The sequence below is a fragment of the Heptranchias perlo genome, chromosome 5 (genome assembly GCF_035084215.1).
Source record: "Heptranchias perlo isolate sHepPer1 chromosome 5, sHepPer1.hap1, whole genome shotgun sequence".
NCBI lineage: Eukaryota > Metazoa > Chordata > Chondrichthyes > Hexanchiformes > Hexanchidae > Heptranchias > Heptranchias perlo.
Window position 1 is genome coordinate 94,573,407 of NC_090329.1, and position 25,208 is coordinate 94,598,614.

Here is a 25,208-nt window from a genome sequence, read left to right on the forward strand (position 1 = left end):
AGAAAACTGTCTCAAATGCATTCCATGAATTCATCTTCCAAACTATTTTTTTAATGTGTGGAGTACTACAGAGGTATTATTAAAATGTGGAATATAAGTGGTTATGATCTGGAATTCACTGCCTGAAAGGGTGGCGGAGTCAGATTCAGTCTTGGCTTTCAAAAGAGAATTGAATAAAAACTTGAAGAGAAAAAATCTGCAGGGCTACGGGTAAAGGGTGGGAGAGTGGGACCAGCTGGTTTGCTTTTGCAGAGAGCCGGCTTGGGCTTGACGGACCAAATGGCCTCCTTCTGTGTTGTAACCATTCTATGATAACAATGAGAGGAAAAAAAGTTTACTCTTTTGGCTGAAACATTTCTTTGAACGAAAATATACTCCACATAATTTTCAATATTTCCTGTGTTCCCTTCTACAGACCTAGTCTGTTTACGAGGTTTGTGTATCTCTTCGGGGCTTATCTTTTCAGATGTGTTAAACGAGTCAACGGCACAAATAACGACGTATGGGTATGATCTTATGGCCATTACAGAAACATGGCTGCAGGGTGACAACGACTGGGAATTAAATATGCCAGGGTATTTAACAATCAGGAAGGACAGGCAGGAAGGAAGGGGAGGTGGGGTGGCTATGTTAATAAAGGAAGGAATCACTGTAATACAGAGAAATGATATCGGGACAAAGGATTAGGATAATGAAACAGTTTGGGTGGAGATAAGGAATAATAAGGGGCAAAAAACACGCGTGGGCGTAGTATATAGGCCTCCTAATAGTTGCAACTCTGCTGGAAGAAGTATTAATCAGGAAATAGTCGGGGCATGTAATAAGGGAACAGCTATAATTATGGGGGATTTTAACTATCATATTAACTGGACAAATCAAATTGGGCAGGGTAGCCTTGAGGAAGAGTTTATTGAGTGTATTAGGGATGGATTTCTTGAGCAGTATGTAACTGAACCAACAAGGGGGCAAGCAACCTTGGACCTGGTCCTGTGTAATGAGCCAGGATTAATTAATAATGTCCTAGTTAAGGATCCCCTTGGAATGAGTGACCATAACATGGTTACATTCCATATCCAATTAGAGGGTGACTATGATGGTATGAGAGCGGAATTGATTAAAGTGGACTGGGAAAATAGATTAAAGGGTAAGACGGTACATGAGCAGTGGTGTTCATTTAAGGAGTTATTTTACAAATTTCAAAAAATATATATTCCACTGAGGAAAAAAGGGTGTAAAGAAATGACAGCCATCCGTGGCTAAGTAAAGAAATTAAGGATAGTATCCTACTAAAAACAAGGACATATAAGGTAGCCAAACTTAGTGGGAGGATAGAAGATTGGGAAGTCTTCAAAAGACAGCAAAAAGTAACGAAAGGATTCATTAAGAAAGGGAAGATAGATTATGAAAATAAATTAGCAAAAAATATAAAAACAGATAGCAAGAGTTTCCACAGTTATATAAAAAGAAAAAGGGTGGCTAAGGCAAACGTAGGTCCTTTAGAGGATGGGACCGGGAAATTAATGGTGGGAAACATGGAGATGGCAAAAATGCTGAACAAATATTTTGTTTCAGTCTTTACGGTAGAGGACACTAAGAATATCCCAACACTGGACAAACGGGGGGCTCTAGGGGGGGAGGAGCTAAATACGATTAAAATCACTAAGGAATTGGTACTCAGTAAATTAATGGGACTCAAGGCGGATAAATCCCCTGGACCTGATGGCTTACATCCTAGGGTCTTGAGGGAAGTGGCAGTAGGGATTGTGGATGCTTTGGTAATAATTTTCCAAAATTCTCTGGACTCGGCAAAGGTCCCGGCAGATTGGAAAACTGCCAATGTAACACCCTTATTTAAAAAGGGTAGTAGGCAGAAGGCTGGAAATTATAGACCAGTTAGCTTAACATCTGTGGTGGATAAAATTTTGGAGCCTATTATTAAGGAGACAGTAGCAGAACATTTGGATAAACATAATTTAATAGGACAAAGTCAGCATGGCTTTATGAAGGGGAAGTCGTGTCTGACAAATTTGCTTGAGTTCTTTGAGGATATAACGTACAGGGTGGATAAAGGGGAACCAGTGGACGTAGTGTATTTAGACTTCCAGAAGGCATTCGACAAGGTGCCACATAAAAGATTATTGCTCAAGATAAAGAATCACTGGATTGGGGGTAATATTCTGGCATGGGTGGAGGATTGGTTATCTAACAGGAAGCAGAGAGTTGGGATAAATGGTACATTCTCGGACTGGCAACCTGTAGCCAGTGGTGTTCCGCAGGGGTCGGTGCTGGGTCCCCAACTCTTTACAATCTATAACGATTTGGAGGAGGGGACCGAGTGTAACATATCAAAGATTGCAGATGATACAAAGATGGGAGGGAAAGTAGAGAGTGAGGAGGACATAAAAAACCTATAAGGGGATATAGACAGGCTGGGTGAGTGGCCGGAGATTTGGCAGATGCAATACAATAATGGAAAATGTGAGGTTATGCACTTTGGCAGGAAAAAATCAGAGCAAGTTATTATCTTAATGGCGAGAAACTGGAAAGTACTGCAGTACAAAGGGATCTGGGGGTCCTAGTGCAAGAAAATCAAAAAGTTAGTATGCAGGTGCAGCAGGTGATCAAGAAGGCCAACGGAATGTTGGCTTTTATTGCTAGGGGGATAGAATATAAAAACAGGGAGGTATTGCTGCAGTTATATAAGGTATTGGTGAGACCGCACCTGGAATACTGCATACAGTTTTGGTCTCCATACTTAAGAAAAGACATACTTGCTCTCGAGGCAGTACAAAGAAGGTTCACTCGGTTAATCCCGGGGATGAGGGGGTGGACATTTGAGGAGAGGTTGAGTAGATTGGGACTCTACTCATTGGAGTTCAGAAGAATGAGAGGTGATCTTATTGAAACATATAAGATTGTGAAGGGGCTTGATCGGGTGGATGCGGTAAGGATGTTCCCAAGGATGGGTGAAACTAGAACTAGGGGGCATAATCTTAGAATAAGGGGCTGCTCTTTCAAAACTGAGATGAGGAGAAACTTCTTCACTCAGAGGGTGGTAGGTCTGTGGAATTTGCTGCCCCAGGAAGCTGTGGAAGCTACATCATTAAATAAATTTAAAACAGAAATAGGCAGTTTCCTAGAAGTAAAGGGAATTAGGGGTTACGGGGACGGGCAGGAAATTGGACATGAATTTAGATTTGAGGTTAGGATCAGATCAGCCATGATCTTATTGAATGGCGGAGCAGGCTTGAGGGGCCGATTGGCCTACTCCTGCTCCTATTTCTTATGTTCTTAATCCAATCATTAAATTCCTGGGGTTCTAATCTGTATTGCCATTTCAATTGCCTTCTTACCTCTTATGCTTTCAACTGACTAATACTCTTAGATCCTTGTTGCTTTTTATTTGCTTGTACAGTGTACTCTGAATTTGAAGTTGCTTAATTCGACTTGTATTAATTTGAATTGCAATCACTAAAACACCTCTAATGCTTAATTTGAACTACTGTTAAATTTAACATTTTTGAAGAAAACAATGACTTTGAATTAACAGAAGTAGTCTCTATGGGCATGATTTGCCTTCTCCCACTGGAGGAGAGTCAGGGTAGGACTTCTGCCTGCCACTCTAATCCCACCATGACCCCGATCCATCTTCCTGAGTTGGAGCTCATTACTTATGCAGATTAGGCTCCCAACGGGATCACTGTGACCAGGAGAGAACCCACTACTGTCAATGAGGAAAGTGCAGGTAGAAGGTCACCCACTACAGCACCAGAAGAAAGGCCCCTCCCTCTGAAGCAAACCTTCCACAGCTCCCCCTAGGGGAGTAAAAGCCCTTAATTGGGGAAAGGCAAACTTTTTACTAAGCTGAGAAATTATTTAGCAAAAGTGGACTAGAAACAGCTACTTGAAGGTAAATCAGTGTCAGAACAGTGGGAGGCATTCAAGGGGGAGATAGTGAGGGTTCAGAGTAAATATGTTCCCACAAAGAAAAAGGATGGGAATGCCAAATCTAGAGCCCCCTGGTTGACCAGGAGCATACGGGGTAAGATAAGGCAATACTGCAGAAAACCTAGAGGAGTAAAGGAAGTGTAGGGGTGAAATTAAAAAGATTAGGAAAGCAAAGAGAGGGCATGAAAAAATACTGACAAGTGAAATCAAGGAAAACCCAAAAATGTTTTATAAATACATAAAGAACAAGAGGATAACTAAGGAAAGAGTAGGGCCTGTTAGGGACCAAAAAGGTAACCTATGTTTGGAGGCGGAAGATGTGGGTATGGTTCTTAATGAATACTTTGCGCTTGTCTTCACAAAACAAGGGGGGCGATGCAGACACTGTATTTAAAGAGGAGGAGCTTGAAATATTGGATGGGATAAACATAGTGAAGGAGGAAATATTAAGGGGATTAGCATCTTTGAAAGTAGATATATCGCCAGGCCCGGATGAAATGTATCCCAAGCTGTTAAAAGAAGCAAGGGAGGAAATAGCGGAAGCTCTGACCATCGTTTTCAAATCCTCCCTGGCTACAGGCGTGGTGCCCGAGGATTGGAGGACTGCTAATGTTGTACCGTTGTTTAAAAAGAGAGAAACGAATAAACCGAGTAATTACAGGCTAGTAAGTCTTACCTTGGTGGTGGGCAAATTATTGGAAACAATTCTGAGGGACAGTATTAATTGTCATTTAGAAAGGCACAGATTAATCAAGGACAGTTAACATGGATTTGTTAAAGGAAGGTCGTATCTGATTAACTTGATTGAATTTTTTGAGGAAGTAACAAGGAGGGTCGATGAGGGTAGCCTGTTTGATGTAGTGTACATGGATTTTAGCAAGGTCCCACATGGCAGACTGGTCAGAAAAATAAAAGCCTATGGGATCTAAGGGAAAGTGACAAGTTGGATCCAAAATTGGCTCAGTGGCAGGAAGCAAAGGGTAATGGTCGACGGGTGTTTTTGTGACTGGTAGGCTGTTTCCAGTGGGGTTTCCCAGGGCTCAGTACTAGGTCCATTGCTTTTTATGGTATATACAAATGATTTGGACCTAAATGTAAGGGACATGATTAAGAAGTTTGCAAATGATACAAAAATTGACCATGTGGTTGATAGTGGGGAGAAAGCTGTAGACTGCAGGAAGATATCAATAGACTGGTCAGGTGGGCAGAAAAGTGGCAAATGGAATTCAATCTGGAGAAGTGTGAGGTAATGCATATGAGGAGGGCAAACAAGGCAAGGGAATACGCAATAAATGGGGGGATACTGAGAGGTGTAGAGGAACAGAGGGACCTTGTATTACATGTCTACAGATCCCTGAAGGTAGAGGACAGGTAGATAAGGTGGTTAAAAAGGTATACGGGATACTTTCCTTTATTAGCCGAGTATTGAATATAAAAGCAGGGACGTTATGCTAGGACTGTATAAAACACGAGTTAGGCCACAGCTTGAGTCCTGCTTACAGTTCTGGTCACCACATTACAGGAAAGCTATGATTGCACTAGAGAGGGTACAGAGGAGACTTATGAGGATGTTGCCAGCACTGGAGACTTTTCGCTTTGAGGAAAGATTGGATAGGCTGGGCTTGTTTTCTTGGGAGCAGAGGAGGCTGAGGGGTGATTTTAATTAAGATGTATAAAATTATGAGGGGCCTAGATAGAGGCCTAGAGAGGACCTATTTCCCTTAGCAGAGGGGTCAGTGACCAAGGGGCATAGATTTTAAAGTAATTTGTAGAAGGATTAGAGGGGAGCTGAGGAGAAATCTTTTCACCCAGAGGGTAGTGGGGGTCTGGAGCTCACTACATGAGAGGGTGGTAGAGGCAGAAACCCTCAACTCATTTAAAAAGTATTTGGATGTGCACTTGAAGTGCCGTATCCTACAGGGCTATGGACCAAGTGCTGGAAATTGGGATTAAGATGAATAGCCGGCACAGGCACAATGGGCCAAATGGCCTCCTTCTGTGCCGTTACTTTCTATGATTCTAGGGACTACTGCCACCTGCAGTCAGCATTATCAGTAGCAGAAGATCATGAAATCAGCTGGGTTTCTAGGCTCTGCCTTTATTTGCATGTGAGTCGCTGGCCAGTAGACTATCGTGCTGGGCCAGGAGGAGGGAAATCCAGATCAGGGTGGGAATGCAGCAGTAGGCTTCCCCACCTTATTTTCTTTGATTTACTTCTGCTATACCACCCTATTTCAGGCAGAATGGCAGAGGAAAATGCAGCCCTGTATCGATTTAAATATTTCTACTGAGCCTTTATATTATTTTTGACCTTTATATTATTTTTGACCTTTACGTTTAAACATCGCTAAGGAGATGCTGTTTAGGCTGAGTGAATTGCTCAAGGAATTTTGCCTAATTACTTAAACTGGCTTCCCTTGTTCTGTTGCAATTTCTTAATCCACAAAACATTTGTGGCATTATTTATCTGATATAATCAAGGACTCTAGTTCATATCTCATGTCCTCCATGCATATGTTTAAGGTTGTTTGCGCATTTCCCTTTCACTTCAGGAAGTTTGAAAATCACAAACGGCCTTTCTTATCACGTAGCAATGGGGCTGAAAAGCAGTCAATTTTAGACAGCTCACTGGCTTTGGTTCCACAGATATATAGCATTTTTTAAGGCATTTTAGATTGACCAGACTACACAGCATACGGATCTAAATATTAAAATTTAGCCTTGACATTGTCATTTGCATAATTGCCAATGCTAATGAGAATTTTGCATGCCGAGGCCAGAAAATCACAAGTTCTTCAGTGCATTTGCTTTCTGTCAGTTGCAGGTGAAATCCTGGCCTTTGTTTCCTGCCAGAAGTGCGCTCTTGCACAGAATCCGCGAGACCTTCATTTGCACTGCAAATTATCGACACTGCATAAAGGTGCACGCTGCAATTTTCCTGCTTTCACACCCCACACGTGCAGTGTGCCTAACTCACTCATCTCGAGTTCTCATGTCAAGAACTGCTCTATTAAAACTGTACTACTGTTGATTTCTTTTTGCTGCCACATCGTTTTAAGCTACAAGGATTGCTTTCCATAATCCCCACTCAGTGAATTTAAGAATGGAAGAAGACAAAAAGGAACAAAGAAAGGATGTGTGATAGCTCCAGAGGCAAATTGGTTACACCTGCCAATATGTTACTACCGTAGCCACAGGTTTGGGTACAGCTAACCATTAGTGATGGCGAACTGCCTCTACAGGCTTTGATTTGGCAGGTAGGCAGTTACAGATCTGTGGCATCTCATTTTAGGAGAAATGCAGACAACCTCACACTACAGGGATAGTACTGCAGTGGTAGTCAAGGTAACAATTTCCCTTAATGAACCTGCTAGCGCAGGGGATATCTGCAGTATCAGCCAATTTGCTGTTCAGAGACTTATCAGATAAGTGATGCATTCTGCCAATAACAATTTATTTTCCGATTGAATAACATGACAATGCTACCCAATTTTATTGCATGGTTAACCGGCCCAAAGTCCAAGGGCATCCATGTGGCCATTCAGATCACTGAGCATAACGCATTGCCAATGTGAAAAGAAAGGGCTTCTATTAGATCAGTGTGCAGCTGCTCAGTGATCAACAAAATCTTATTATGCAGCACAATGCGCATTTCCGAAGCAGCAGCCATAATGTTTTTGTTTTAAGACAGTTATCTATGCCAAGATTATTTGAAGTTGAAGGCAGAATGGCTCCTTGGAGACTAAAGCTGCTATCTTCAGCCCTGGCTGTTCAGCCTTTGTGGCAGCCAGGGACAAAAGCAAAGAACAGATTTGACAAAGCTGATGCAGGTACCAATTATAGAGCATATCATTGGCATCTTCAAGTAGTGCATCAGATGTCTTGACAAATCAAGGACATATTACAGTACAACTCCACCAGGGTTTCCAACAAAACTGTCATCTACATGCTTCACAATTTTGCAATAAGAACCACCTTAACCTTTGAGGAGGAGGAGGAAGCAACTCTTTAATCAAGGCCAGAACAGGATGCAGAGATTAATCAAGATTGATTCAAAGAGCCGAGAAGCTTATCTCAGTGTCCTAGCCAACATTCAGCCTTCAATTAAGAGCACCAAAACAGATTGTTTTATCTTAATTCATTTGCTGTTTGTGGGATTGTTGTGTACAAATTTGCTGCCACATTAGCCTACAAGACAACAGTAACTGCACTTCAAAGGTAATTCATTGGCTGTGGAACAGTTTGGAACTTTGTGACGATGTGAAAGGAGCTTTATAAATGCTATTTCTTTCTTTACTTCTTTGTGGAAGTAGTTAATGAAATTGGACGTTAATAGAATCATACAGAACAGAAGGCGGGCATTCGCCCCATCGTGCCGGCTTTTTATATAAGCTATCCAATTAGTTCCACCCCGCCCCCACTCTTTCCCCATAGCCCTGCAAATGTTTCCTTTTCTAGTGTATATCCAGTTCCCTTTTGAAAGTTACTATTAAACCTGCTTCTAACACCCTTTCAGAAGTAACAACTAGCTGTGTTTTAAAAAAAAATCTCGTATCTCCTTTGGTTCTTTTGTCAGTTATCTTACATCTGTATCATCTGGTTACCAACTCACTTGCCAATAGAAACTGTTTCTCCTTACTTTATCAAAACCTCACATAATTTTGAACACTTCTATTAAATCTCCCCATTACCTTCTTTGCACTAAGGAGCACAATCCCAGCTTCTCTAATCTCTCCTCATAACTGAAGTCCCTCATCCCTGGTACCATTCTGATAAATCTCCTCTGCAATCTCTCCAAGGCTTTGACATCCTTCCAAAAGTGTGGTGCCCAGAATTGGACACAATACTCCAGCAGAGGCCTATCCAGTGATTTTATAAAAGTTTAGCATAACTTCCTGGCTTTTGTACTCTATGCCTCTGTTTATAAAGCCAAGGATCCCATATGCTTTTGTAACAGCTTTATCAACTTTTCACAGGAAAAACAAAGTGCATAGAGGACCTCTCTCAAATTTTGGCGAGAAGCTAAAAGAAAATATTCCAGCAGTACAGCTGACCGGTACTGATGCATCCAGGGAAATTAGGTACACTGTGCATGATCAGATTGCACAATAAAATGGATAAATTTAGTCATGTTATTCCGAATAGGTAATTTTTTGAATTAAACATTTTTTTGTTTAAACACTTATTTTGGACATTAGAAATTTCAGTTACTGAGAAAATAAAGGTGGACTAAAACAAAATTGCAGATAGCATTTTGTAGGAGTGCAATGGCCAGATTGTGGAATCATAAGAACATAAGAACATAAATAGGAGCAGGAGTAGGCCATCCAGCCCCTCGAACCTGCTCCGCCGTTCAATAAGATCACGGCTGACCTTCGACCTCAGCTCCACTTTCCCGTCTGACCTCCATATTCCTTGATTCCCTTAGAGTCCAAAAATCTATCAATCTCAGTCTTGAATATACTCAATGACTGAGCATCCACAGCCCTCTGGGGTAGAGAATTCCAAAGATTCACAACCCTCTGAGTGAAGAAATTTGACCTTATCTCAGTCTTAAATGTTCGACCCCTTATCCTGAGACTATGTCCCCTAGTTCTAGACTCTCCAGCCAGGGGAAACAGCCTCTCAGCATCTAACCTGTAAAGCCCTCTCAGAATCTTATGTTTCAATGAGGTCACCTCTCGTTGTTCTAAACTCCAGAGAATATAGGCCCATTCTGCTGAATTTCTCCTCATAGGACAACCCTCTCATCCCAGTGAACCTTCATTGCACCGCCTCTAAGGCAAGTATATCTTTCCTTGGGTAAGGAGACCAAAACTGCACACAGTACTCCAGGTAAGGTCTCACCAAAGCCGTGTGCAATTGCAGCAAGACTTCCTTACTCTTGTACTCCAATCCCCTTATAATAAAGGCTAACATACCATTTGCCTTCCTAATTGCTTGCTGTACCTGCATGTTAACTTTGTGTTTCGTGTACAAGGATATCCAAATCACTCTGCTGAGAGTGCCTTCAGCAAAACTCGAAAGTTCAAGATGGCCCACCGCCACCTTCTTGGGGCAATTAGGGATGGGCAACATGATACTACAACATGCATAACCTGGAAACAAATTTTAAAAAATTAAATTTCACCTACTAACTAGCCTGGGAAGAGAGCTGCTTCCCAGCTTCACCAACCGCTATGTACCCTTTGTGCTGTTATCCTTCCATCTCCAATTCTTTACAGCTTCTTTCTATTACAGCTCTTCTGCTCAACTCTCTTGCAGATTTGGTTATAGTTCAGTTAACTTTTGGTGAGCAAAAAAGGTACGGGCTAATGAATCTTAAAAAAAATCTCACTATATGAAAAAACAGCAAGTGATTTTCCACCAAAACCAGCCTCATTTCAGTTCTAGCCTCAACTGACCACTGAATCACCTGCTGTCGCTGGGTGACTATGGGGAACTCAGAGTAACAATTTTACATAAACAAAACCTATTATAAATGTAGATGTAAGAATTTATATTGGTGAATAAGTTACACTGTGACAAAATCAGAGATCATGTGCAGACAGGAGGTGCATGCAGACATAAGATTTAACAAAATATAGATGTTAGAAGAGTTGATTGTCATGAATGTATCTTCATTATGCAAGTTTGTATTATTTTTGAAAGGTACATTATGAAAAAGTTGAACTTGTGAATAGCCACTATGCTGAGATTCCTGCAAGAACACAATTTAGAATATTGTGTTCCATATCAGAGACCAACTTTCATTTGTGAGGAAAAAAAGCCCGAGGAATCTGGAATGATATGGTAATTGCAGTTGGCTTCAATTTAAGCTGAGTTGCAGCTGCAGGTATCTGGTATTGAGTATATTCCTAAACAACTGCTTTTTGCATTCTGATTTTATTTTAAATAAAAGAAAACCGCTTAGGAAGGAGTAGCATAATTAGCAATAAATTTAAATGCCTATGAGTCAGTCTTATTAAAATTAAACTTCTGGTACTTGTAATTATAAATCATGTTTTATTGCATACTGTCAAGACAAAAATGCTTCAATTTTTGTAAAGATTACTGTGAAATTGTATGTAGCTATAAGATTAATGCACATCATTTAAAACTTTCTGGTAGATATTTTGTTCGCTTCATGGGAGCTAGGGACAAAGGAATAATTTGCACCCTTCACACAATTTAATACGGCATTACTGCAGTCATGGTTTCACTATCATTACAATGTGTAAATTTTGTATGATAAACTGATGCAATATGTTTTGTAAGTTTTTTTGATGTTCGTGTTTCTAAAAATATATTTTTAATCATAAAACTTCATATTTAAGTCCCTAATCTGATGCCTTTTGTACCAAAGAAGTACTATTCCACAACAGTAAGCTTGCTATTTGATACCATAATGTTCTGTAAAAAGTTTTGGAGACAGTAAAAATGTCAGTTTCTGCGATGACATAGCATCTTCCCTAATTATAACCAACAGTGATTTGGACAGACATTGTAAGTTGTGAAGCGTTTTTGAAAGTACAATTTTGTACGAGCAATGTGGATTCCATTATGAGCACAATTTTATGTACCCACTTATTTCTCTCAAGTATTTTTTGTAAATTCATTGCCAACTATTGAAATAAATTGATTTTAATACGGAGGAATTCTAATTACATTACGTCCGTTGCACTCTCGCTACGAAAAGTCACCATAAGAATAAAACCGGACGGACCAACCGGCATCGGACCAGTAGGCACTGGACACGACAAAGGCAAACCAAGCCCAGTCGACCCTGCAAAGTCCTCCTCACTAACATCTGGGGACTTGTGCTAAAATTGGGAGACTGTCCCACAGACGAGTCAAGCAACAGCCTGACATAGCCATACTCACAGAATCAAACCTTTCAGCCTACGTCCCAGACTCTTCCATCACCATCCCTGGGTATGTCCTGTCCCACCGGCAGGACAGACCCACCAGAGGTGGTGGTACAGTCATATACAGTCAGGAGGGAGTGGCCCTGGGAGTCCTCAACATTGACTCCAGACCCCATGAAATCTCATGGCATCAGGTCAAACATGGGCAAGGAAACCTCCTGCTGGTTACCACCTACTGCCCTCCCTCAGCTGATGAATCAGTCCTCCTCCATGTTGAGCACCACTTGGAGGAAGCACTGAGGATAGCAAAGGCACAGAATGTACTCTGGGTGGGGGACTTCAACGTCCATCACCAAGAGTGGCTCGGTAGCACCACGACTGACCGAGCTGGCCAAGTCCTGAAGGACACAGCTGCCAGACTGGGTGGTGAGCGAACCGACACGAGGGGAAAAACCTACTTGACCTCGTCCTCACCAATCTACCTGTCGCAGATGCATCTTCCATGACAGATTTGGTAGGAGTGACCACCGCACAGTCCTCGTGGAGACAAAGTCCTGTCTTTGCACTGAGGACACCATCCAACGTGTTGTGTGGCACTACCACCGTGCTAAATGGGATAGATTCAGAACAGATGTAGCAGCTCAAAACTGGGCATCCGTGAGGCGCTGTGGGCCATCAGCAGCAGCAGAATTGTATTCTAGCACAATCTGTAACCTCATGGCCTGGCATATTCCTCACTCTACCATTACCAACAATCCAGGGGATCAACCCTGGTTCAATGAGGAGTGTAGAAGAGCATGCCAGGAGCAGCACCAGGCATACCTAAAAATGAGGTGCCAACCTGGTGAAGCTACAACTCAGGACTACATGCATGCTAAACAGCGGAAGCAACATGCTATAGACAGAACTAAGCGATTCCACAACCAACGGATCAGATCAAAGCTCTGCAGTCCTGCCACATCCAGTCGTGAATGGTGGTGGACAGTTAAACAACTAACTGGAGGAGCAGGCTCTGCAAACATCCCCATCCTCAATGATGGCAGAGTCCAGCACGTGAGTGCAAAAGACAAGGCTGAAGCATTTGCAACCATCTTCAGCCAGAAGTGCCGAGTGGATGATCCATCTCAGCCTCCTCCTGATATCCTCACCATCACAGAAGCCAGTCTTCAGCCAATTCGATTCACTCCACGTGATATCAAGAAACGGCTGGATACAGCAAAGGCTATGGGCCCTGACAACATCCCGGCTGTAGTGCTGAAGACTTGTGCTCCAGAACTAGCCGTGCCTCTAGCCAAACTGTTCCAGTACAGCTATAACACTGGCATCTACCTGACAATGTGGAAAATTGCGCTGGTATGTCCAGTCCACAAAAAGCAGGACAAATCCAATTCGGCCAATTACCGCCCCATCAGTCTACTCTCAATCATCAGCAAAGTGATGGAAGGTGTCGTCGACAGTGCTATCAAGTGGCACTTACCAATAACCAGCTCACCGATGCTCAGTTTGGGTTCCGCAAGGACCACTCTGCTCCAGACCTCATTACAGCCTTGGTCCAAACAATGGCAAAAGAGCTGAATTCCAGAGGTGAGGTGAGAGTGACTGCCCTTGACATCAAGGCAGCATTTGACCGAGTGTGGCACCAAGGAGCCCAAGGAGTAAAATTGAAGTCAATGGGAATCAGGGGGAAAACTCTCCAGTGGCTGGAGTCATACCTAGCACAAAGGAAGATGGTAGTGGTTGTTGGAGGCCAATCATCTCAGCCCCAGGACATTGCTGCAGGAGTTCCTCATGGCAGTGTCCTAGGCCCAACCATCTTCATCTGCTTTATCAATGACCTTCCCTCCATCATAAGGTCAGAAATGGGAATGTTTGCTGATGATTGCACAGTATTCAGTTCCATTCGCAACCCCTCAGATAATGAAGCAGTCCGTGCCCGTATGCAACATCCAGGCTTGGGCTGATAAGTGGCAAGTAACATTCGCGCCAGGCAATGACCATCTCCAACAAGAGGGAATCTAACCACCTCCCTTTGACATTCAACGGCATTACCGTCGCCGAATCCCCCACCATCAACATCCTGGGGGCCACCATTGACCAGAAACTTAACTGGACCAGCCATATAAATACTGTGGCTACAAGAGCCGGTCAGAGGTTGGGTATTCTGTGGTGAGTGACTCACCTCCTTACTGCCCAAAGCCTTTCCACCATCCACAAGGCACAAGTAAGGAGTTTGATGGCATACTCCTCTTGCCTGGATGAGTGCAGCTCCAACAACACTCCAGAAGCTCGACACCATCCAGGACAAAGCAGCCCACTTGATTGGCACCCCATTTACCACCCTAAACGTTCACTCTCTCCAGTACTGGCGCACAGTGGCTGCAGTGTGTACCATCCACAGGACGCACTGCAGCAACTCGCCAAGGCTTCTTCGATAGCACCTCCCAAACCCGCGACCTCTACCACCTAGAAAGACAAGAGCAGCAGGCACATGGGAACAACACCACCTGCACGTTCCCCTCCAAGTCTCACACCATCCCGACTTGGAAATTTATCGCCGTTCCTTCATCGTTGCTGGGTCAAAATCCTGGAACTGCCTACGCAACAGCACTGGGAGAACCTTCACCACACGGACTGCAGCGGTTCAAGAAGGCGGCTCTCCACCACCTTCTCAATGGCAATTAGGGATGGGCAATAAATGCTGGCCTTGCCAGCAACGCCCACATCCCATGAATGAATATTAAAAAAAAATCAAAATATGGCTTTTGGAGCAATGAATATCAAGATTGTCACATTCGGCTTTCAACAGGTTGGGCTAGTGGGATTTGTGACATGTTCTCATAATATTTCAACTTCCGCTGTGGTTTGCCATTGATCTAATAACAATACTGTGATTTGTCTGTACTAGACCAACTTTATTCCTATCTATCTGAATCACTGTTGCTTATAATTAGGGGAGGTGATTGTTATCGCTCAGATTCTCCCAGAAACTGACATTTTCACTGTTTCCAGGACCTTGAATGAAACATTTTGGTACTCAAGCAGCATATAGAACTGCACTGTGGTCAGTGTAGAAATTCACAGCATAAATCACTGCACAAGAACATGTGCCCTACTTATAATTTAACTTATTTCACTGTATTGCATCATATTGATCAGTTGTGCCTTTTTATTCAGTATGTTCAGGAAATGGGTTCGAGGATAGTGATAATCCAAAGGGTCCTAAGGCTTTCCATTGTAAGTTGCAGCTTGAATGTATACTCTGAGAAAGTATGCGTATATATGAGGTGCAATGAAAGAGCAGGAAGGCTTGGCATGAGCAGGTAGTGCAGGTTGAAATGCAACATTTTGCAGCATGTGATCTTGCAAAAGGCACGTTGACAGATTGTGAGTGGGGGAAAAACTGGCAGAAGGAGTTCAGTGTGGGGAAATTAAGGATCTGAGAAAGACAAATTGGAATATTTTCTTAATGATGAGAGACTAAGAGCTGTGGAGGCGTAAAGCGATTTAGTTGTTCATGTACATCAATCACTAAAAGCTAGTGCACAGGTACAAAACATAATCAAGAAAGGCTGAGGAAATGTTGACCTTTATCACAAGGGGGTTGGGATTCAAAAATGAGAAAGTGATGCTTCAGTTGTACAGAGGCTTGGTCAAACACAATCTGGAGTACAGTATTCAGTTTTGGGCATTGAATCTCAGGAAAGATATATTGGCCTTGGAAAGGATACTGCGCAGATTCACCAGAATGACACCAGGGCTTAAAGGGTTAAATTAAGAGGACACGTATAAACTTGGCTTGTATTCCCTTGAGTTTCGACGGTTGAAGGGAGATCTAATCAAGGTGTTTAAAAATGATAAAGGGATTTGATAAGATGGATGGAGAAATTATTTTCTCTGGTGGCCAAATAGGAGTGAAATGGAGCACTTTTTCTCACAAAGGACAATGGAAATCTGGAACTCGCTCAAAAGGCTGGGGATGCTGGGTCAAATGAAATTGTAATAGATTTTTGTTTGGTAAGGATATTAATGTCTGTGGAACAAAGTCAGATGAATGGAATTAAGATGCAGCTCAGCCATGATCTAATAGAATAGCGGAACAGGCTCAAGGGGCAGAATGGCCCACTCCTGTTCCTATGTTCTTATCAACTTGCTGCATGGTACTGTTGCCCAATTCCTTATACTATGCCACCTTCTCCTGCATTTGTACTTGGGCCCTGCAGATACTGCACAGCATGGCACACTGCAGTCTCATGGGGAAGGTGTATTGGAGTGCCCTCCTCATGCTTGCCTCATGCAGGAGCACATCTACTTTGCCAGGCATCAAACAGAGTTAGGGGGCAATTGTGGGTTCGTTGGGGGCGGGGGGCTCGGAAAATCGCAATTAAAGCCGGCGGGATGACAGTTAAAGAGCCAAGTGTACCTCATTGAGGTACTTAAGGCACTTTACCTGTGACAGATTAAGTAATTGTAACGATTTTTAACTTATGGGCGGCTTGCCCACTGCTTCTAATTCACGTCTGGTGAAACCAGGCGTGACGGGCCGGATCAGGGAAAAAGAAACTAAATAAATTACATAAAAGACCATAGAAGGAATTGAAACACAAAATTTACCAACCTTTGCACCCTGCTCCGATGTCCGATGTCTCCCTCTCCGATCTCCCCCACTTCACCCCTTCTTCCACCCCATCCCGATGTCCTCCCGATCTTCCTCTCTCTCCCCCCCCCCCCCCCGATCTTCCCCTCTCTTTCTCTTCCCCCTCCCCGATCTTCCCCTCTCTTTCTCTTCCCCCCCCTCCCCGATCTTCCCCTCTCTTTCTCTTTCCCCCCCCGATCTTCCCCACTCTTTCTCTTTCCCCCCCCGATCTTCCCCACTCTTTCTCTTTTCCCCCCCGATCTTCCCCTCTCTTTCTCTTCCCCCCCGCCCCGATCTTCCATTCCAGCGCCGGATGACATCTTGCGCTCTCTTTCTCTCCCCACCCCCGCCTCACGTTGCAGCTCCTGATGGCAGCCAGCCTGTCAATCAGGCTGGCTGCCGGGCCCGAAACCCAGAGAGGACGTTAATCATCAGCAATCAACGTGCAATCGCATCGGAAACGGAAAGTTTTGTTCATGCGGGTTTACCACGCGCACCTTCACCCCCACGCTGCCAACCCGTCACCATTGCAAAATTGACCCCTAAGGGTCTGTACTGCTCCATCCCTTGCTGACAGACTCTTTTTTATGCCTCAACATTGAGTTGCTTTTGGCTTGTCACTAATTTGCTTCTCTCTCTCTCTTTCTCCCCCATTCGCCCTCTGCCCCCATGCAGTCTTTGGAAAGGCTGACAAATATATTTTTTAAAACATTGATAATTATTGAAATTTTAATAGATTCCCTCCCCTTGTGGCCACATCTCTCTTAAATTTTCCATTAGTCCTTAAGGGCTTGACTCCTTAATTTATCTCATGATTCTATGACTAATATGTCCCACAGAACTGTATCTCCTATCATATGGTCATAGAACGTCATTGATGATGGCCCAGACTTTCTATTTGAAAGGTCATTATAGTGCTCATAATAGAAGGAACCACAATTGCCTTTTGTGGTTCTGCACATTCCTATCCTAAGGAAGGGAAGGTCAAAAATATAGATGTTAAAATATGTATATTCTCATCTGTTGCAAAACCTTGCATTTATATAGCTCCTTAAGCATCATCAAATGTCTCAAGATGCTTCATAAAGAAGGAACAGAAACAAATATTAGAAGAGTTAGGAGAGCAGATGGAATGCATACTTCAAAAAGTAGGTTTTGTGGAGGCTTTTAAAAGTAGAAAAAGAAGTAGCATGGCAAAGTGATTTACAGAGGGAGTTGCAAAGGGCAAAAGTAGCTGCAGGCTCCGTTACCAAAGGTGGAACAATAAGGATGGGATACACAAGAGACAAAAGGTAGAGGACTGAAGAGTACAAAGGAGAATGCAGAGGTAGGGAGGGGTTAAGCCATGGAAGATTTATAAATGAGGTCAGCGTTTTTGAATTTGGTGCGTTAGTTGACTGGACCCAATGAAAGACAGAATGCAGGCAGCAGAGTTTTAGACTAATTAGAGTTTGTGCAAGATTGAAGGTGGGGAGGCCAACATGGAAAGCATTGAATAAATGAAAAGTTATAATGAAAGCATGACTAAATGTCTCAGCAGCCATAATGGTGAGGTAGGAGTGGAATTAATGATAGGACAGAGGTGGTAATGGACGTGATGGTTTGTAGCTCAACTCACCATTTGGTTCGGCATGAGCAAGCAGTCGGGAGTGAATGGAATCGGGGGCAAGAACTGAAGAGTTTCTGGTGGGAGCTGAATAGGGTGGCTTTGGGCTTCCCAAAATTTAGCTGGAGAAAGTTCTGATGCATCCACTCATTTAGGCAATGTATTAAAACTTATTGTAAAGCTGGCCTGGCAAAAGTGTGCACATTGGAGCTCAACAGGCAAAAATGGAAACCAACATGAGAAATTCAACGGTACTCTTTGCAGAGTCAATAGAATAAGCCAGTCACTTTCTATCAACAATAATAGATCTCACTTGTTTCTAGAGTGTGTCTGCTAGACAGTAGCATGTCACTCTTCGTCTTAAGGTGAACTGTTTGTGGGTTTAAAACTGCTTTGTGCTTTGTGCTTAAGGTTTCAAGTTAAGTGACATTTGGAAGTGAATCTGAATAGCTTTTTTTTGTGGGTTTCTGTTTTGTTTTGAATTGAGACTCAATTTTTGTCAGCTTTTACCTTTTTTTGCTTCAATCAGATTTCTTTGAATCTTGTACATTCTTGTTGCAGAGAATTTTTATGAAGCAGATCAGTTTTACTCAAAATGAAAGTAGACTCAGCAATAAGTATATCCTAACAAGGAGAACGGAAATAAATTGTACTCCACATGCAAATAATGCAATATTTCTGTATTATGATTATCTTTTCAATGCAACATCTAGATTTGGACTGGATCAAAATATTTTCTGTTTTTAAATCTGTGGCATATTACAAGATTTAACTATTTTGTGAAAACATGAGAAGCACTGAAAACATTTAAACAATACTGCGCAATATCTAGCGCGTCCCTGGAAACTGCAAACTAAAACCACAATGAAAGCAGGGAATAAGGACCGCCCTATCTATTCCCACCCTCCCCCAATAAGCACCCCTGCTACATGCACGTGAAAACATGTTTTTCCTCCTTGGTTTGTTTTGTCATAATTAAATAATGTTCTGTTGGGATTCTTGGTTGTTGATACTGTATAGTTTCCTGGCAGTCTTATCTGCAAATGAATAATCATAATACTCTGAAAGTGCTAACTCAATGGGGAATGAATTGTTGGTAACAGGCAGTGGTCACAATGAAGTACTATTTTAGATTTGAGTTTTAAACTAGGTATTGTATCAACCTTCCTCCCCACCTTCAAAAAAAAAACACAATGTTCTAAGTTTTCCACCAGGTAGAACATGATAATCAAGTGTCAAAAGCTTAGTAATTGTAAATTATATTCTTATGTGAGTGTAACAAGGAAATTTTTCTTTTAAAACTTAATCCTTTTAGTCACAGAAAAATGATGACAAATTTTGAAACTAATGTGCTGCTAAGATGCAAGCAATGACTGGTCATTTTCTATAGCCTGAAGTTGTTTTTGCATTGCAAATTTCTAAATGCATGTGAAGAATGTAGAATGATAGCAACTCAATCGCGAGCGCAGTTCATCTGTCTGTAGTTGTGTTTGTTGCTAGACAGTATATGTCACAATACTGTAATTATGAACATCAAACTAAATGATGGTGAACAGAAGGTTTATACCGTATAGTGTTGGTAAAATATTTGCAGGATTAGTTCAGGCATGCAGTGAAACTATGATTGCCTGGATTAGCTAACGGGTGCCAATTTCCTGAACAAATCAGCTTTGTGGCTAAATAGAAGCAGAATGTAGAAATTGTTTTTTTAAAAAATAAGCATGTACAACAGTCTGTTAGTTTACTGCATGAATGCGTGACCTTAAAATGTCGTGTAAGGAGTGTCAGGGCTGCCCATTGCTCAAAATCTCCACCCATGATTATAATAAGTTTTCTTGAGATGTCAGCCAATATGTTGCATGGATTTTGATATCTTCTACAATTCGGAATGCAACTCGAGCAAGTGAGCAGGAAAAAATTGCAGCCTGTTTAACTCAGAGTACCGAAGTAAAGTTTGAATAAGAGTGACATTTTTAAGCTTATGAGGTATTCTATGCTTACATGCATTTCCTATTCAGATGTATCTATGCATTTCCTATTCAGATGTATCTATAGGTAAAGTAAGAAATATGCTATTAGGAAACACGATTCCCTTTAAGTATTCTCAGGTAAGAACCATGGGGTGAATTTCCAGGGGGATTCTCCCACTTGTCCGCTGTAGCTTTGGTGGAAGAACCGTTTTTCCAGGCTTTTTGCAGCATTTCCACCAAAGTTAGTGGACAAATGGAAAAACTCCAGTGGAAATTCACCTCCTTTCTGTTTACCAACATGAGTCCAACCCTACCTGAGTGAATGGATTGATGCTGTCAAGTAAATTAAATTTATGTGGCTGAGTGAAGCAGGCCATTCGCACTGAACGTTCTAGGCTGCCAGACACTGTTACAAGATTAATAATCCACCTGACAGTAAATTTTATTAAGTGTGCTAGGTTTTTAATAACGATGGTTCACATTTTCAATATGATTTTAAAAGGGGATAAAAATGTTCATTAGGTAAAGTAGAAACATCAATTAAACCAGTTGATGAAATTAGTGAAGTTTAACCACAGAAATTTCCTACTTTTAATCTGTACGTAACCAGATATTTAAATGACGCTTATTCCAGGCCTGAATTTAACACTTAATTTAAAATTAGTTTCCTTAAATTTTCCTACATGTGGCAGCAAGTATGGTGACACACCAATTGCAACATAGGTGCGGCAGGTGCACCATTTTTATTCTATTACGATTGCATCTCTAGTGGTACTGTCCATGGTAAGTCCAATGGTGTACTATTCTGCTTCTGAAGTGGAGGGATGTGCCCGTTTAAGGCTACAAGATGTAATTGCTCCGTATACATGAAATCAAAGCTCAGGTCAATTCTAGATCAGGCTAGCTTTTTTTTCGCTTTTTGAAGGCCCAGATTTTACTGGAGTGGGGCATTTCACGGCGTGCCCCATTAGTTAGACTTCTCCCCCCCCACCCCCCACCCTCAGCTCGAAAAATTTTTGTCCTGGAAATGCAAGCTGATAACGGTGTGGCGAGGGCAACGGGCCATCTAGGACCTTAGTGAACTCCAGAACCTACAGTCTATCTCCTTAACCAATGAGATTTAAGGATGGAGAAAGAAACAGAGGAACGACGAAGAAAATAGGGCAAATAAGAGTCAAATCCATTACAGAGAGAGAGAGAGAGAAAGAGGGAAAGAAAGAATGGATTAAGGGAAAGAGACAAAAACGAAAAGCAAGAAAAAACATTTTAAAATTTTAGAAATCTCTAACAACAATTTACTACCTGCAGGAATGAGATTCCACAGTTTCAATTGTTTCCTTTCTGGGCAGGAGAAGTTGACTGGCAGTGCAGGAACTTAAATCTCATCATTAAAAAGGTACTTACATTGTTAAGTACTAGCCCTAACTTTTTACAGCGAGTATAATTGACAATTAATGTGAAAATGCAGCAATTTCTTGAAGCTCTTTGAGGGCAAACTGCCATTTTCACTAGGCTAACGGCAAATCATCGAGAACTTGTGGCGATTCGCATTTCACTGGGTATCTCTTCCTCGCCACAAGTTGCTGGATGATTTATACATTAATAACAGGGTGCACATTAAACTCGACGTTATTTTGGCAGCAAAATCTGGGCCAAAGTATTAAATGTAACAAAATCTAATTATTAAATAAACAGAGACTGAGGTCAGTAAGTTTAATTGTTGAAGTAAACAGAGGCTGAAGTGAGTACATTTAGTTGTTAAGGGATTGGAGATTGGAACCTGTTCATCAGTTTTGGGTTTTTTTTCAAGATTGGTTTGCATCCGTAACAAAGTATGATATCTGAAAATGCTAAACAAATGTGGTGAATTTCTGCAGGAGTTCTCCCTATCGTCTGCCATAACTTCAGTGGAAGAGCCATTTACAATGTTCTTCTGGGATTTCTGTGGCCCTTCCACCGAAGTCATGGTGGATGAGCTGGAGAGCCCCTATGGAAATTCACCCACACCATTTTTAATATACTACTAGCATATCCCTGGCATTGTACAAGGTAAGTTGAAGGATTTTTAATTTACTACCAGCAGATCTCCTCTGGGATTGTGCACGGTGAGTTGTTGGATATGGTGTGCTATGATTATATAATACACAATGTATTATCATGATCAGACAGTTGAATAAATCAAGTTCCATTTTTATTACATGGTATGGGATTTCTACTGGTTTTCAGGGCATAGAATTCCACATTATTGTCCATTTTTCTATTAAACCATAAAATAAGTTGCTTTGATTTGTTATATGCTCCATTACCTAATATTTAATCATTATCTCTTGCCTTCATTAAAGCCCAGGGTATGCAGGAAGTTGTTAAGTGACATGTATCAGATTGGGGGAAGGCACGTGGGGCTTAACAGCAGTAAGCAGGGAGGTTGTGAGGTTTAACAGTAGTTATGGGATTGCAGGCCTGGGGCAGTTCTGGAGTATGGCAGTATTGGGTTGGGGAAACATGTGGTTAGGAAGCAATGGGGATCATTTACTGGCTGATTCTTGAGATCTTCCAGGGAGTTGGGGGAGTCTTGGCGTATTGGGAAGAGGTGCCAGAGTCTGTAAGGTATTGCGGTCTGTCAACAATGGAGTGGAGAGTCCCAGGATGCTGACGCACTTGGGAGGCTGCCAGGATCTGGAACACAGAGAGGGCAGAGAGCTGGCCAGACTGGGAGGAGGTATTGGGAACTGCCAACATTCGGGGATAGTTTTTTTTTTGTTCGTTCATGGGATGTGGGCGTCACAGGCAAGGCCAGCATTTATTGCCCGTCCCTAATTTTTTTTTTGTAAGTGCAATATATCAGCTTTATTCTCAGTAATAATACATACACACATACAGAAACGCTGGGAAAGACCTGTTTTTCCTTTTGAATATCTCCCCACAGGGAGGTGCACCGTTCCCAGAGACACTGCAGTACTGGGTCGATGCATGGCATGGACGGAGCAAGCCACTATTCCATCTCCCTGTTCCAAAAATCAATTTAATATATGGTCCCCAAATAGGGGACGTATCAGATATTAAACTGATAAGAACAGATTTTTTTTTCAAAAAATATACTTTATTCATAAAATTTGCAACAATACATACCATACAGTTGTCATATCACATTCCAAACGTACACAATACAGATTATACAAATTGCAGGGTACATCAAGTACAGTTCAGTGAACACATTGTACATAATTACAGTTCATGACACTCTAGGGTGCCTCATTGCATTACACTCAATACAGATTATTGATTACAGGTACATTACATCAATTTGAATTTTACATTTTGCCCGAGGGGGTTTTTCCCTGATTGCATCCCCTCTGTATACAATGGCGGGAAGGCTCTGAACGGTTGCCTTTCCTCACAGAGCCTTTGCGGCGGCCGCACCCAGCCTCAGGGCGTCCCAGAGCACGTAGTCCTGGACCTTGGAATGTGCCAGTCTGCAACACTCGGTCGAGGACAGCTCCTTGCACTGGAAGACCAGCAAGCTTTGGGCAGACCAAAGGGCGTCTTTCACCGAGTTGATGGTCTTCCAGCAGCAGTTGATGTCTGTCTCCGTGTGCGTCCCCGGGAACAGTCCGTAGAGCAGAGTCCTGTGTTACGGAACGGCTCAGGTGCACCTGGACAGATACCACTGTATCTCTCTCCAGACCTTTGCAAAGGCATGTTTCAGAAGGAGATGGGTGACTCTCTCGTCTCCACCGCAGCCTCCTTGGGGAGGGCGCGCGATGGCGCTGAGACTCCGGGAGTGCATGAAGGATCTGACGGGCAGGGCCCTTCTCACCACCAGCCAAGCTAGGGCTTGGTGCTTGTTTGAAAGCTCTGGCGATGAGGCGTTCTGCCAAATGATATTGACAGTCTGCTCGGGGAACCAACCGACAGGATCCACCATTTCCTTTTTCCGCAGAGTCTCAAGGACGTTACATGCGGACCACTTGCTGATCGCCTTGTGGTCAAAGGTGTTTTTCTGCACAAACTTTTCCACTAAGGACAGGTGGGTCGGAACAGGTAGAACTTCAGCACGTCCCTAATTGCCCTTGAAGAGGGTGGTGATGAGCCGCTAGGCCATTTCAGAGGGCAATTAAGAATCAACCACATTGCTGTGGGTCTGAAGACACATATAGGCCACATTGAGTAAGGACAGGTTTCCTTCCCTAAAGGGCATTAATGAACCAGATGGGTTTTTACGACAATCCGGTAGTTTCACGGCTACCATTACTGATGCTAGCTTTTTTTTATTTAATCCTGTGGCGGGATTTGAACTCATGACTCCAGATGATTAATCTGGGCCTCTGGATTACTAGTCCAGTAACATAACCTTTATGCTACCGTATCCATGCATCACAGTCTAGCAGCATTGGGGAAAGGGGTTTCATTGTCCGGGAGATTTGGAGAAGTTACAGGGAGCAGACATTATTGGGGTGTGGCAGCACTGGAAGATGACAGAGCTGGTAGCATTAGGGAGGGAGGTGACGGGTGTGGAGACCTAGGGAAAGGGGATCCTTAATCTGGGAGACCCAAGAGAAGGGTTCTTGGGGTTGAAACCCTGGGAGGAGAGTCCCTGGATCTGGAAGGTTAGAACTTCCCAGGGACTGGGAACATTGGGGAAGGACAAGGGGAACATGGCCCATCCTGTTACCAAACCACCCCTGGCCTATTGGTTATCAGCACGGGTCCCAGCCTGAAACTAGTTTTCAGATTCGAAATCTGCTGTTACCTTATTTGACAAGTGCGTGCCAAAATGCAGTCAGCAAATATAGGATCTAGAGGAGAGGAGGTGCCTAATGGCTGGAAATGTGCCAGTTGGGGTCCTGATGGCCAGAGACAGGCCACACACTCACTGAAGCTAGTTACAATAGTTCACACACTCGCTGAAACAGGTCACAACAGTTCACACTCTGAAGCAGTAACAGTTCGCACACTTGTTGGAGCAGGCCACAATAGTTCAGACACTCGCTGAAGCAGGTCACAACAATTCACGCACTTGCAGGAACATGTCACAACAGTTCACACACTCTGAAGAAGTAACGGTTCGGACACTCGCTACAGCAGGTCACAACAGTTCAGACACTCGCTGCGGCAGGTCACGACACTTCGGACACTCGCTGCGGCAGGTCACGACAGTTCGGACACTCGCTGCGGCAGGTCACGACAGTTCGGACACTCGCTGC

General features: G+C 42.8%; 1 protein-coding gene and 1 pseudogene across 7 annotated transcripts in view; one reads left to right on the top strand and one right to left on the bottom strand.

The window, feature by feature from the left end:
• ahi1 (Abelson helper integration site 1) overlaps window positions 1-25,208 on the top strand; it is a 344,784-nt gene that overhangs the window by 250,328 nt on the left and 69,248 nt on the right. Inside the window, exon 22 of one of the 7 annotated variants that reach the window (XM_067984832.1) lies at window positions 8,925-9,181. The exons of the other annotated variants lie outside the window; for them this stretch is intronic. Coding sequence (XP_067840933.1) covers window positions 8,925-8,974 — 50 coding nt within the window. The 3' untranslated portion in view covers window positions 8,975-9,181. Of the gene's footprint in view, window positions 1-8,924; window positions 9,182-25,208 lie in introns of those variants that run through there. 7 annotated transcript variants of the gene reach the window in all.
• LOC137322383 (U2 spliceosomal RNA) lies at window positions 22,930-23,101 on the bottom strand (annotated as a pseudogene).